Source organism: Ruditapes philippinarum, unplaced genomic scaffold, assembly GCF_026571515.1.
Source record: "Ruditapes philippinarum isolate M1 unplaced genomic scaffold, ASM2657151v2 ctg1701_1_1_1_1, whole genome shotgun sequence".
In the NCBI taxonomy this organism is placed as follows: Eukaryota; Metazoa; Mollusca; class Bivalvia; order Venerida; family Veneridae; genus Ruditapes; species Ruditapes philippinarum.
In genome coordinates, this window is record NW_026866143.1 from 253,127 (window position 1) to 268,160 (window position 15,034).

At 31.8% G+C, this 15,034-nt stretch overlaps 1 protein-coding gene and 1 long non-coding RNA gene across 2 annotated transcripts; one reads left to right on the forward strand and one right to left on the reverse strand.

Moving 5' to 3' along the window:
- Positions 1 to 3,123: 3,123 nt before the first annotated feature.
- LOC132731455 (uncharacterized) lies at positions 3,124 to 7,595 on the forward strand. Its single transcript, XR_009625892.1, has 2 exons — positions 3,124 to 3,982; positions 6,334 to 7,595. It is a non-coding gene; the product is annotated as an uncharacterized LOC132731455 (long non-coding RNA).
- A 1,126-nt stretch (positions 7,596 to 8,721) lies between these two features.
- LOC132731454 (uncharacterized) lies at positions 8,722 to 13,284 on the reverse strand (the record flags this gene model as incomplete). The annotated part of the gene is made up of 7 exons (XM_060717640.1): positions 8,722 to 9,215; positions 10,386 to 10,421; positions 10,914 to 10,949; positions 11,167 to 11,229; positions 11,701 to 11,748; positions 12,426 to 12,501; positions 13,119 to 13,284. Coding segments are annotated over 7 exons (631 nt in total), but the record flags the coding sequence as incomplete, so codon positions are not given.
- Between the last annotated feature and the right edge of the window lie 1,750 nt (positions 13,285 to 15,034).

Below are 15,034 nucleotides of genomic sequence, written 5' to 3' on the forward strand. Positions count from 1 at the left end.
TATACATGTTATACTTAAAGACAATAGTGTAATTGATAAATTAGGTAAACAATCTATATATCTTATACATTATAAAACAAATGTTTTTAAAAATCTGCAAATTTTGAATTACAATCATATATATAAAATTATAATGGCAGAGGATGTAACATTTTCCCCCTAAAAGTATCATTTAGTTTGCAAAATCACTTATTAACAATTTTCTTTGATACCTGAAACGCTTATACTGTAACATATTTGTCACTCGTGTAACAATGTTTAAGTCTAGGAGAAGCAATCTAACAAATATATCTGAAAAATCAATAAATTAGTTCTAAAAACTTTCATTTAGATAGTTTACATACAATGGAAATGATAAATTTTGGCCTCTTCTTATGGTCTCAATCCGGTACGGAATTAGACCCAGCCCGTTGTAGTCTAGAAAGTAGTTCTTTAAAATTTTGAAGTGGCCCAATTTAAGTCATTTCTAGTTAGATTGGTCATAATTAAAGTGTATTTATTGCATGTGTGTAGTTTTTGTGTGTTATATGATGAGTTTAAAAGTTGTTTTTTTGTGTATTCTCCAGGAACTCATTTGTTGGCGGAAGGATTAAAGATGTACCACCCACCAGCAGTCAGGAGTTTTTAAAGTGGTGAATTTAAACTGTGTTACAACAGAATGAAAATTTCTGAAAAAAGGAGATGGCTAACCTATTATATTTTGGGCCTCATTTGACTCAGATAGTGTTGATGTTTAAAGTTGAAGACAGTATATAATTCATCAAGAACCGTGGAATCCAGAATTAAGCCTCAAATGTGACTGATTTACTATAGAACAAAGAATACGAAAATTCACCAGGTCGACACCTTATGATAAGATATCAAAATCATAACAACGCATTTTGTCACTACTGTAACATAAATTATGCAAAATGAGTATCATTTTATATCGTATAATTATAAATAAAAAGTAAACCATTATTTCTAATGTATAATCTGAAAATTTTAATAGGTTTATACAGTAAATTTCAAGGTCTTTTCTACAAATTACACTTTTAAATTAACTGATAATTGTTTTAAATGTATCTACTGTAACTTATTTGGTCACTACTGTTACAAAATTAGCTGTAACAGAAGTGACTGTTACATGAGTGACATATTTAATGTTAATCTCAGTAAAAGTAATAACAATGTATCCCTAATAGATGTGAATCGTTCTTAATGACTTTTACCACATATTTTACAAAATTCTCAGTGGGGCTGTAAATGCAGAGTACTGACAATTAAAGCATACTACCCGTTACAGGAGTGACGGGAATAAAAATTACGCAAGTACTTGCCAACAGAAGTATGCATTTTCAAAAATATACAAACAAGATGATCCCATGTGGCACCTCCTGTGTTACTATTTAGAGACTTCTCTTTATTTTAGAGGCTTTGTTTTATTCTTAATAGCTAGGGATCAGTTATTACTTTTACTGCTCATGAATATGTTACAGGAGTGATATAAACTTTAGGGACAGATTTCAAATTTTAAAATATAATACAAAAACTGTTGTAAATGTGCGTTTAACATCAAAGTTGACTGGCTTAAACATAAGATAATGCGAAAAGGGTATGTTTTTGACAGTTAAATTGTCATGAGATTTGTAATATTTTCACAAATGCTGTTATTTTTGTGTAGGGACAGCACTAATTGGCTCTAATTGGCACTTCTGATAATATTTTTTAAGGGTTTATATAACCGTTAAAAAACTGGAAACTGTTGAAATTATGAGATTTTAGCTAAACATTTCGTGTCCATTTGCATTTTCAGTAAAATCTCTAGTACAAAGTTTTGGCCGTAGGACAGAAAATGTTACGAAAATATAGAATGACTCCAATACATTTTTGTGTTTACAGATCAAAATCGCTGTAATTTTGAAGTGTTGATCTGTATTTTCTCTTATGAATGTTTTGGAACCTAAGGTTTTTTTTTCGGTATAATAAAATAAATAACACATGGCTGTCGGGGTGATAGAGGATAGTGGCAACCCTTGAACTGGCATATTACCCTCGGCTGCGCCTCGGGGTAATATACAACTTCTCGGGTTGACAATATCCTCTATCACCCCGACAGCAATATGTTATTTATATATTATTATACCTCAATATACCCTTCAATGTAAAACTCCCATAGGCCTACAATGTGTTCTGATCGAATATCACCCTCCTAGAATATATTTTCCGGGGAATATTTCTTATATCACCCTGGGGTACATAACCCTTACATAACTCTGTATTGATAAAAACGATACTGCCTTAGTAACCAGTTAACATAATGCAAAAATATAATATTAAATAATATTAAAAAATTATAATATATAATTAACACATGACTGTCGGGGTGATAGAGGATATTGTCAACACGAGAACTGGTATATTACACCGAGGCGCAGCCGAGGGTAATATGCCAGTTCAAGGGTTGGCAATATCCTCTATCACCCCGACAGCCATGTGTTATTTATTTTATTATACCGAAGAAAACCCTTAGGTCAGCAGTCTTTGCCTGAAAGAAAATACAGATCATCACTTCACAATTATAGCGATTTTGATCTGTAAATGTTCGATATACACAAAAATAGTATAATGTATATAGATAAAAACAAGAGACAGACAGACAGACAGACAGACAGACTAGGAAATAAATAATATTATGCTAACTGGGTACTAAAGCATATTCTAGGAGGGTGATATTCGATCAGAACACATCGTAGCCCTATGGGAGTTTTACATTGAAGGATATATTGAGGTATAATAATATAAATGTTTAAATGACACCATCATATAGCAATTATAATGTTACTATTCGAATACTGTGTAATATTTATTTTAATCTGTTGACAAAAACTTTTAACATTTCTTCTCCATTCGACAAACGTTATTTTGAAATTATCACAATTTGTCAATGAATATTTTCATCTTTAAACTGTTTTTACACATATATTAACTTGTTTACACTTGGTTATGTCTTGGTTGCAACTTCGGTAATGTACTGATGCCATTTCTTACGGTCTTCTGTACCATATATCTGCAATCTCGTACCAACAAAGGGCATCAGTAGTACGAATTATGTAATTAGTGTATACTATTTTATTGAACAGGGCTGCGTTTCATGGAGAGTCCTAAGTCTTAAGTTTGTCCTAAGTCAAAAATTGTCACAATTTTGCGTTTCAAAGAAAGTCTTAAAAAAGGTCCTAACTTATGACTCCTAAATTTAGGACCAAAAACAGTCCTAAGTCTAGGAGTGTTTTTAAGGTATCTTTAGATTGTCCTAAGTCAAAATCATTCCGAAATCCAACATGGCAGCGTTCATGATACTGTTTCAAAGAAGGAGGGCCCTGCGCCGGGAGAAAGTTTTCAGGGACAGGTCACAGGCGCTGTACGTCTATACTGACGACGAATTGATTAGCCGTTATAGGTTTCCAGGCAATCGATCTTGGAAATCACCGATTCTGTGAAAGGTGATATTGAGAGGCCATCGTTTAAGGGTCATGCTATTCCTGCACATATTCAGGTAATTAAAACGGTTTCTTTAATATTATCATACTTAATATTTAGCTATTTATAGCCTTTATCAAATTTTGTAAACGTATGAAATGTAAAACTTTAGGTTACCACCGCTCTTCATCGAGGAGAAACGAGCACCTGTTCAAGTTGTTTACAGTGGGCGGGTTACAGTAGCGTTACTGAAGATTATAACTCTATTTAACAATTTAAAATCTTTAAAAAGACTTTAGTTTGTAAAGTTATCTGGATGGTTTATGAACAATATTTTGCCAAGCTTATAAGACAATTAGTGCGGAAGGCGCGTTTCAAAATGGACGACTTGTCAAGATGTTGGAACTGAAAGAAAAACTCACGTTGTGTTTACAGTAATGAACTGATGAAAATATTAAATAAACGCAAAAAAAATGAAACATTATATCAACTTCTGAAAGATGCCTATGGAACTTTTATAGAGGTAAGCTGTATTTGGTTAAACGGTCAAGTCTGCCCTATACTAATTCCCCTCCCTGGCACAAAATCACAATTATTTTTCTCATGACAAGGGATACATCATATAGGGATACAAGGGTTACACAAGGTTAGAGTGGGATACAGTGAATTTCCATCATGTAACAAACATTTTTAAAATTAGATTTTGACTTTTTTGTTATTTATTTCACCTAGAGATACTACCCCTATCAACCATTCCACTCCACCCCCCCCCCCCCTTTCCAATAAAATATATAATTGAGCCGTGTCACGACAAAACCAACATAATGGGTTTGCGACCAGCATAGATCCAGACCAGCCTGCGCATCCGCGCAGTCTGATCAGGATCCATGCTGTTCACTATCAGTTTCTCAACTTGTAAAAGGGTTTGTAAGCGAACAGCATGGATCCTGATCAGACTGCGCTGATGCGCAGGCTGGTCTGGATCCATGCTGGTCGCAAACCCATTATGTTGGTTATGTCGTGACACGGCTCATATATTTATCTGTCTATATCAACAGCTGGATAAAGCCTTGCCAGATAAACTTATCTATCTCCAGTCATTACATCATATGATGACGTCACATATTTAGAAGCAAAACAAAGCTGCATATAGATGCTATTTTATCGGGGAAAAAGAAGAATGAAACCATTTAATTATTCTAAAAACATGATAAAAAGCAGGATAAAACAAATACGCTAAAGCTCGCCAAGATACACTTTCTCGCTCACCAGATAAATCTTCTCCATCCCGACATCAACCATGTATTTTCTACATTTTCATTTATTATTGTAAAGGTTGTGTTTCGTTTTCATTAAACAATAATATTTTAATGAATTTCCTTGGTAGATCTATTCTATTAATGATATATGATTTATTAAATTGTGAAAAATGTCATGATAAAATCATCAATTTTGTTACTAAAGTTTAGTTACAGTTCCGGAATATGCCTGATTTTTTTTCTTTGTTCTGTTGTTGTTGTCAACAACCACAAAAAAACTTGATCCATCAGTTGTTGTTTTTTCGTCAACAATAAATTCATGTTTTTCCTGTGATAAAGTATTAAATTTACTTCAACTTTCGCAAGCGGTAATATTTTATGTCAATTACATCAAGAGGGCAATATCTAGCTGATTTTTGATACTTGTTTAATGCTATAATCAATTTCATAGTAAATCCAGTCTCATTGACCCCTCAATAATCATGTCAATACACACATCTATTATTAAACAAATAAAACATGGCCTTGAGGGCAATATGCAATTTTATCACATAATACGCGGCGCAGGAGTGTTATAAAGCCATTTAATAAAAATGATATTACACTAGTGTAATAACACTTTGACGTGACGTCATTTGCGCTATATATAAACATAGTGTTAAAGCGCGCTAATGTTAGCCTTACACTATAGGCGCGTCATTGAAAAATTACTCATTTTAACAGTTTACTGTTCTTATTTCTATATGTGATAAATAGAATATTATATTTGTGTAGATTCAATACTAAATTTATTAAACTCGTTGAATAAAACAATATAATGCTCGCCAGAGGCTCGCATAATATGATTTTATTCAACTTGTTTAATAAATTTAGTATTAAACTACACTCATTCAATATCCTCTATTTACGGACTGATTGGTCAGACTGAGGAAGGTATATGGCCCAACGCACAGTTTTGACACTTGGTTAATGGTATAATCTTCTTTTGGTGTTTATTTTTTGTTAATCAAATAAGACAGGCAACACTCCCCCCACCCACCCCCTTCCCCAATCTTTAATATTTTCAAAAACTGTATAAATAAAATTTATTATCAATATAAAGTCAAATCCTGACTTTTAATCAACATGTTATAAATTTATGTGAAACAAAACAATAAATTCAGTAAAAAGAATCATTTACTTCAAAATAAAATATTATACCTCTTCTGGATACGCCCTTGTATATTTAATATGATGTCATCATAGAAGGGCATATGCAAATGATGTTTAATATTTATATATGTAAATTTTTTATTTAATGGTAATATTTTGATGAAACATTTTAATGTAAGTGACTGTATGTGTTATAAGCTCAGTTTGCTACTTTTAAGCCATAACATCTTGGCTTCTTGTCCTAAGATGAAAGTGTTGATTTGCCTCACAAGCATTGTACTGCTGTGTTTTGCAGTCAGTCTTGATTGTAAGATTGTAAATAAATAATGTCATACATGCATGCAATATCAAGCAATTAAAATAATTCTGTTCCTGACTTTTAACTTGCTTTCTCATATTCTCTTCATGATACTTTAGAGCAGTTGAATGATGCCTTTAACACATTGTAAATATTTTCTTTCAGGTCATAAAGGATCTACTGATGATGTCTTTCTTCAATGAATTACTTGACATATGAAATGGGGGAAAAGGCACTATCTATAACAATCTACAATAAGTTAAAAAGAAACTAAGACAAGGCAATATAGTTTATCCTTTATCAGTTCTTAACACACTGGACTACAGACCACATTTAATTGCATATTATCAGTCTATCAAGACAATGCGAAACAAAAAAAAGAAAACCTTTATCGCTTTTATTCACTGGAGAAAGAGAAACTCAAATCAGATGTATTCAAAGGAAACACACAACATACATATGTCAATATTGAATCAATGAAGATGGCAGTTGAAACAAACCATATACATCCATCGTGAATCAAGGAAGAAACTGGAAACCAACTTGTTTATATCTAAGAACTATGAAGAAGAAACTGGAAATAAATCAAAAAGTGTTTGTCTTCAATAAAAGAAGAAGAAAGTGGAAAGATATCAATTCAAGTTAATTTTAATCAACAAGTCAATATACATGATATATACATTTATCTAGTACTACTAACTGCCATCACAAAAGATGAGCACAGGGCTATAAAGAAATTGGAACTAAAGCAATGTGCCGTATTTATTATTAAATGCAGCTGTAAAGCTATGAATGAAGCTGCAAATGAAAAAAACAACACTTTTTGTCATACGTTTGTGTTAGAATCAACCAACTTTACAGTAATAACGATCAACATCACTAAATTATAGGAAAAATGATTCACATCACTGTATAGCTATGCACCTGGGACTTTGCATGTGGATTTTTTTCAGTTTTGTTACAGTTATTGCCATTGACTTACAGTAGTATAAATTTGCAATTTTCAACTTGTTTATGCATAGCTCAAAAAGTATTTCACTTGTATGCTTGAAAGTTAACAAGAATGTTGGTCAGCATGTGTTCTTATGCACCTTGGGGTTTGCTTGTGGATTTATTCAGTATTTGTAAAATTCTTGCCCTTTTACTTAGTAAAAGATTTTTAGTTTTCAAAAAAATATTTGACCTACAGTCCTAAGATTGACAGAACAGTGGCGCAGTGGGGGCACCCGTGTCCTATGGACACATTTCTAGTTTAGAAAGAAATTAAAGTGATTTTTAATTGGTAGAAATGCACAACATACTCAAAGTTCATAGGATATTAAAATAATTTGTATATGCATGTCAATGTTATCTGCAATCATGTTACTTTTAAGGAACACTTGAATTTGTTAAAAGTTTGACATTTATTAAAATAATCAAACATTGAACAGTTGTATTCAAGTTTTCTCTTCAACTGGCATACTTTCTTTAAGCGTATCTACATAGAGGAATTCTTTCAGGCATGTTATAAGATTGGGAACAATTAAAAGCACCTGTCACCATACATATGCCTGAAACAATATTTTCATTGATTTGGAATAAAATTGTAAGAGGCATGTCAAAATGAACATTTGAACCTACGAAAAACAACGAAATCAATGTTTTTGATAATTACTTTAATATTTTGCATTCAGTCCATTATAAGTTTTGAATACAAAAAGATATAGAAACAAGAGGGCCATGATGGCACTGAGTCGCTCACCTGAAATAACTGTTTTTCATTAAAAGATAAGACTACTTAAGAATGCTGAAGACAAAGTTTTGTGATCATCCATCAATTATTTCACTAGGAGATAATGTTCAAAGGTTTTTCTACTTTTAGCTTTAGCGGCCTGATAAAGTTAATATTATCTAACTTGATAAAACACAACCTAAGACTGCTCCAGACAAAAATTTGGTGATCATCCATCAATTATTTCAGTAGGAGATGATGTTTAATGATTTTTCTATTTTTAGCTTTAGCAGCCCCTAAAAGTGGCCAATCAATTTAATATGAGTAAACTTGATAAAACAGTACCTAAGAATGCTACAGACTAAATTTGTAAATCATCCATCAATTAGTTCTGTAGAAGGAGACGTTTAAAGGTATTTCTAAAGGAGCCAATCAAATTAAAATGGGAAAACTTGATAAAAGACTACCTAAGAATGCTAAAAGTTTGGTGATCATCCATCATTTAATTTAGTAGTAGATGTTTAATGTTTTTTCTTTTTTTAACTCTGTTGACCCCTAAAAAGGAGTCAATTTAAACGGTAGTGTGACTGTCACAAGGATGCTATAGACCAAATTTGAGGTAAATCTGCCCATCAGTTTCAGAGATGATTGTTGTCACATGACGCCGGAGTATCCCCCTTTGATACTAATAGCTCACCCTGAACCTTCGGTTCTGGCAGCAATGGCAGCCATCAGCCCGAAGAATAAGTACAAACCAGCATTTCTTTTCTTTCTTCTAAAAATATATATGACTAACAAATCCATATGATATCCCTCTAATATTAAGGAAATTTCTTTTTAACTTGTTTTTAAGCATAAAATAAAAAGAAAATTTCTTTCTTTTGTAAGATGAAATTTTATTATATCGGGTGAACTCGTCTTGAGAATACCATTTTAAAGCCCACTTGATGAAATAAAATTTCATCTTGCACAATAAACAAACAAATATTCTTTAGATATTTCATTCGTGAACACCAGCTGTCCTTTTTTCACTGCTGGCTACACCACTTGTGAAAATATTGCATCAGGTGTTCACTCAGTAAAATATATTCCAATCTTACATGCAAAACAAACAAATATCCTCTATGTAATCAAGTTTCAAAAAATGTGCTGGTGAAGTCCTGTTTTTGTAAAATTGATGCAATGGTCTCTAAAGCCTCTGTACTCCTTTTTTGTAGCTGGACACTCTCAAAAAGTAACTTTTTTTTTTCGTCCTTAACCCTCAAGCATTCTTCAGCCACCTTCAGTTTCTTCTCCTCTATTTCTACCATTCTGCTGGCAAGATCCACATCACAAACTGGAAAAGGAAATCACTTTGTATATAATAAATTTCTTTGACATATCCATATATCAAATTTGAGTTGAATATGTACAACTGTTTGGGAGATAATGAACAGAAATGAAAATTTCCTTTTTTTTTCAAACTTAAGGGGGCATTACTCGGCCAAAAATTATTGAACCATGACAAATTTTGAAATTGACCTGCAGTTTCTTATGATATATCCTTATGTCATTTGTGTTGAATGTGTGCAACCGCTAACAAGACAATGAATGAAAACTGATGATGATGGAAGGACGGAACGGGGTAACACTATATGCCCCAGCCATCTTATGGCGGGGGCATAAATAGAGAATATTGAAAAAGTGTAAATTCAATACTGAATTTATTGCACAAGTTGAATAAAGTTATATTATGCAAAACTCTATCAAGCATAATATTATTTAATTCACCCAGTTAAATAAATTCAGTAATGAACTTGCACGAATTTAATATTCTATTTATAACATACACGAAATAAATACCGCTTAAAGTGAAACAAGAGCACTGCTAGGCGGAGCATTATATGCCCGAAAGTGTTTTTTTTTTATATTAAGGATGAAGCACTTGTAAGTCATTACATAAATTAAATAAAGTATTATTCCTTCCAATAGCAATCCTCCTATAAACCTTGTTTTGACCCCAAATCAATAGGAGTCTTCTACCCAAAATGGACCATCATCCTATGAAGTCAGAATGTTGTGGGCCATATGAAACATAAGTTATGCTCTGGAAACTGTTTTCAGTTTTAAGGTGATAGTGACTTTGACCTTGTGACCCCAAAACCAATAGGGGTATTCTACCAAATATGGACAATCATCCTAAGAAGTCTGAATGATGTGGGCCAAATGAAACTTAAGTTATGCTCCGGAAACTGTTTACAGTTTTAAGGTGATAGTGACCTTGACCTTGTGACCCCAAAACCAATAGGGGTCTTCTACTCAATATGGGCAATCATCCTATGAAGTTTGAATGTTGTGGGCCAAATGGAACTTAAGTTATGCTCCGGAAACCAAATTGCTAACAGACGGACGGACGCCAGGGGTATAACATAATAATTATTTCGGGCATATAAAAAAAGCCTGCACAAATGTGTGATAAAAACATTGAAGTAGTCTTATTTAATGTTTATAAGAATACTTTAGTTACCTCTTTTTTTGGACTGTCCTTTAGGTACACTGTCATCTGCAATATATTGTTTAACATGAGCTTAGAAAAGGAAAAAAAAAAGTTACTATCAAAATCATGATACACATGAAGACCGAATGAGTTAAACATTTTTTTTGTTACATTGCCCAGAGATTAGGGTCATTAATTTTACTGAAAACACAAATCATTCATGATCCATCATTTGTAATTGTTTAATAAAATTTTCATAAAGACAACTGACATTTTTGTGCTCACAACAGTATTGTTATTATATTGATGTCTTTTTATGTATTTAAAGATATACTTCCCTATTCTGTGGATAAAATACTTTTTTGGCGGAAATTTTTTTAAATCTAGTAAATTCTTCCTGAAGAGGTCCAATTTTAACAAATCTCACATTATTGGTAATTTTGTTTTAGAAATTATCAAAAAATTATGACCTACTAGTTATGAAATTATCTAAAAATAATGTTATTAAAAAAAAAGAATTTATGTAACCTCATTCTATTTTTATAGTAATATAGTTACCTCTTTTTTTGGACTGTCCTTTAGGTACACTTTCATCTGTAATATAATAACATTTTGTCCAAAATAAGTACTTTGTTCAACCAAATTAAAATCATTAAAATGTACAATATGTTAAGACAAACATACAAATTAAGGTTGGCAATGACTTAGGCAAAGATATAAAGTTCACATTAAGCATAGAAGTAATTTGTCTGACATTATAAGGCTTATTAAGTCACAAATGCAGTGACACATGGATCTAACAAACGCTTACCTGGGTTGCCGGTGATGGAATGATTACAAATTACATCTGTGACGTTACCAACAGTATTTGTTCCTAAACAAGTATAAAATTTAAATCATTTTTTAAGTACACAATACTTATGATATAAAAACAGAACTGTTTCAAAAGTGTAATTAAAATGAATAAAAACTGTTTTGTTCATAATAAAATAAGGATATGCATCTAAAAGGCAAACAAGTGATGGATTTAATTTTTTCACAAACTTAGTTTTTGATACTCAATCAAATGTTTCTGTCATATGTAAAGGATAAAAAGAATACTAAAACAGTGACATTATTTTACACTTCACAATTTTCTTTATGACAAGGAACAAATATATTAATATCACAGATTTAAGTGTATATATTAATTTGATAGTTGCAGGAAAGTGAAGCTTAAATGTTTCCATATATGCAGCTTTTGATTCTTAATCAGTGAAAAAATGTTAAAGAAAAGACGCTATGCTAGATTCCAGTCAAATTAGTATAAACTTTAATTCATGAAATTTATGTAAATAAATCATACCTTCATCTGATGGGCCTGGTCTGCCAACTCTTACATTTTGATCAGCGTCTACAGCAATATAATCAAGGTATATGTCAGTGCAAGAAATACATATACTTGTAACTACTTTCATTTTTTAATTCACTTTGCAGATCTACAATGTATGTGCTTAGCACACTAGCCTTTGTGTCAGATAAATGCCAAAGCTGAGTCATGTTTACAAATATTTGAAACATATCGAATATAATTATCTTTTCTTTATTTATGACCTAATGTGCAAAGTAGTTTATTTACCAGATTTACATATGTGCTATTTTCATATATGCATACATATTATTAATTATAAAATTTAAGACCGGCTATATGGCCATAAATATACAGTTGTATGCAGAATAACCCTTGCATAGTAGCCATGTATATGGCCATATATAAACATGTCAGAAATATTTATAACGAATTTACAGCAAGCATCATTAATTGAAAAAAAAAGTGTTTGTTTTTTAAAATTGACATCAGCTGTGTATATAAAACTAGATATTAATCTGGATTATCTAATTAAAAATTTACAAAATGCAGAATTTAAAGAATTACCCTACACTGTGTTATTGTTAAAATACTAAATGATATATTTAAAGTAATAATTTTTCATGTACATTTTACATTTCTTTAATACCTTAAACAAATTTATGGAATGAAAAAAGAGCGATGTGATGATAAAATAATTGGCAAAAAGTAATGTGTCTTACCTTTCTCTATAGCATTCCCACTGTCTAAACCCCCACTTATTCCACTCACAGCACAATGGGGGATGGTGCTTAGAATCTTAAATAAGTGATAAAAAAATTCTTCATCCTTTTTCATATCCACATTTATAACAGATTCCAAGCAATCATGTCTATACATACATAAATGTAAAATGAACTATTATTGCTATTACAAAAAAAAATCATCCAATAGGGTGTTTTACCTTTGCACATGAAAAAAATATAATGTTCAAGGACTGTTTATATGGTCAAGGAATTTATAGATTTCAATATTTTAGTATAAGTAAACAACAAAGTTTTCCAATTAGCCTTTTGACTTTATAAAATTGAATACCTGAGAGTATGTATGTGATTTAATAAGATAATTTCATGCTTTAATGTCTTTATATTTTATTTCCTTGAATTAATTTATTACCCAGGAAATTAGAACCATCAAGTGCCTATTCTGTAATTTCATGCTAGCATTACTCATGTTAAGTATGCAATTTTAAAGTTCTTCAATTAAGGAATGCAGATAAAATATAGTGTACTCAGGCTAGTTGTTGTTCTTAACAATCAAACATTGTTCTGAAAGATCATTTTATGATGATGTCAGTGTTAAAAGAGGATGTACATGTATATCCGTGCAGTATCCCAACTGTTTTGTTGTAACAGTACTGATTTTAAAATACTTACAATTTCTTGCCATAAAGGCAGGTTTAAAGGGGGCTGCCCACCTCCAGTCCCGCATGCCTCCGACCTTCTCTTTGCCTCCTCTTTTTTTACAAGAGAAACCGCACACAACCATTTCTTTTTGCAATCTTCCACTGTCCTTTTTTCCTTTGGGGAAACAGCATTAACTCTGAAACAAGATCCGGACCTTTAACTTTTATATTTAAGTACCAGAAATAATTTGGTCTTTTCTTCTTTTTTTTTGGCTTCTAGGGGAATGGTGGAAGGGCTCAACGCGAGAATAAATCATTTTGTGGCTGTGCCAGGAAAAAAAAAAGTTAAAAAGAATTACACAGAAGCCTAATAAACACTATGTTACATGTTAAGTTGCAAATTGTTGTAACATGTAAACATTTCAGCACAGTGGGTTCACTGACCGCATAAACTAGCCATACCCTATTACTTGTATTACTTACAAAAGATTAGGTAATATGGCCCTTTTACTGACAGCTGTTTGATTATATTGCAAATAGCAATTTTAAGTTCTATGTTCATGAGATTTTGCCAATTAGTGACCTTTACATAACCCTAAAATAGTTATGAAATATACTTTGATCTTTATACAAAAATCTTTTTATTTTATTAAATATTGGACATTTGATAATTGATATATATGTACTTCCAAGCTTTTGCCTTAGAATTACTGTCTTTCAGGGAAGTCTCAATCTTGCAAGCTGGAAATGACCTGTCTTGGAAATTATGCTACTCAGGAGATAGTAATAAAGCCTCTTAGTAGATTTGTATGTAATTGAACTTGAATTTGTTAATGTTTTGTTTTTGTTTTTTCATGACCATGGTTTTAGCTTGATGTAATGATGTAAATACTGTACTGATTAATTTATTGTGCTAACATATGGATAGACCAAACCGTTTTGATGGAGTTTGTTGACAAATTGTCTTATTTGTATTTGAAAAAAAAATTGTTTAAATGATTGTGATACATGTGATCTCATGTGATACCTAATTATATTCTATTAAGATATAAATTTCTCTTGTTTTCTTTTAAATGAAAATTTTAAATTTGACTAAAAATGAAAGTTGTTCTAAAAGTTATTATCATATTCACTATAAGTATATAATTGGCCATAATTAATATACCATCTCTTTTTAAAGTAAAAAATAAAAGGAAGACTTATTTTAGTATTAGTTTGTAAAAAAATAGGTCTAGTACATCCCTAACCCAAAGTCCCGTGTATAGCACTGATACATGTGAGGATTACCTGTATGTATTACCGGTACAACTTGAGGCAGAAAACACTAATATATTGTGTCTCTGAAAAAAAACAACCAAGGGTGATACACAGGTTCGAATCCGGGACCTCTGGAGTGACTGACAGTCAGTGGTCTTACCAACAGAGCTATAGCGCCACCTCATAATGCTTAAACATAATTCTGTTATTTATATTATATAACTCTCACAGGTAAATTTAACTTACCTTTCACTTAGCCAGTTCTATTTACAAGCTGTTTAAAATTCAACATGTCGCTGTTTGTGTATGCTGACAAGTGGTATTTTGGTAGATTACATAATTTACCCTCTGGATCACAAAAGTAAACCACAAAGTTGAATATTATAAGATCATAATTCAGCCACTGCAACGTTCCTGGACAGGTCACGTAGTCCAATATATCAGACGTTACATGCTTGTTATAGTTTATGTTTTTGCTTTGCCCAGAAGCAAAACTATCTGAATGCAGCGTCATGTTTATAGGACTAGTTGTCAAGCAGTACAGAAAAGTACCAGTACTAGTTGCCTTCAGATTTACGCTTCCAAAACAAACTTGTAGTATATCTTATTTATAAATTATATGCTAGAGGATTACATGTTTGATCACAACAAAGTGTCCTCGGCACGATATGGCCAGTTATGTGTTGACGT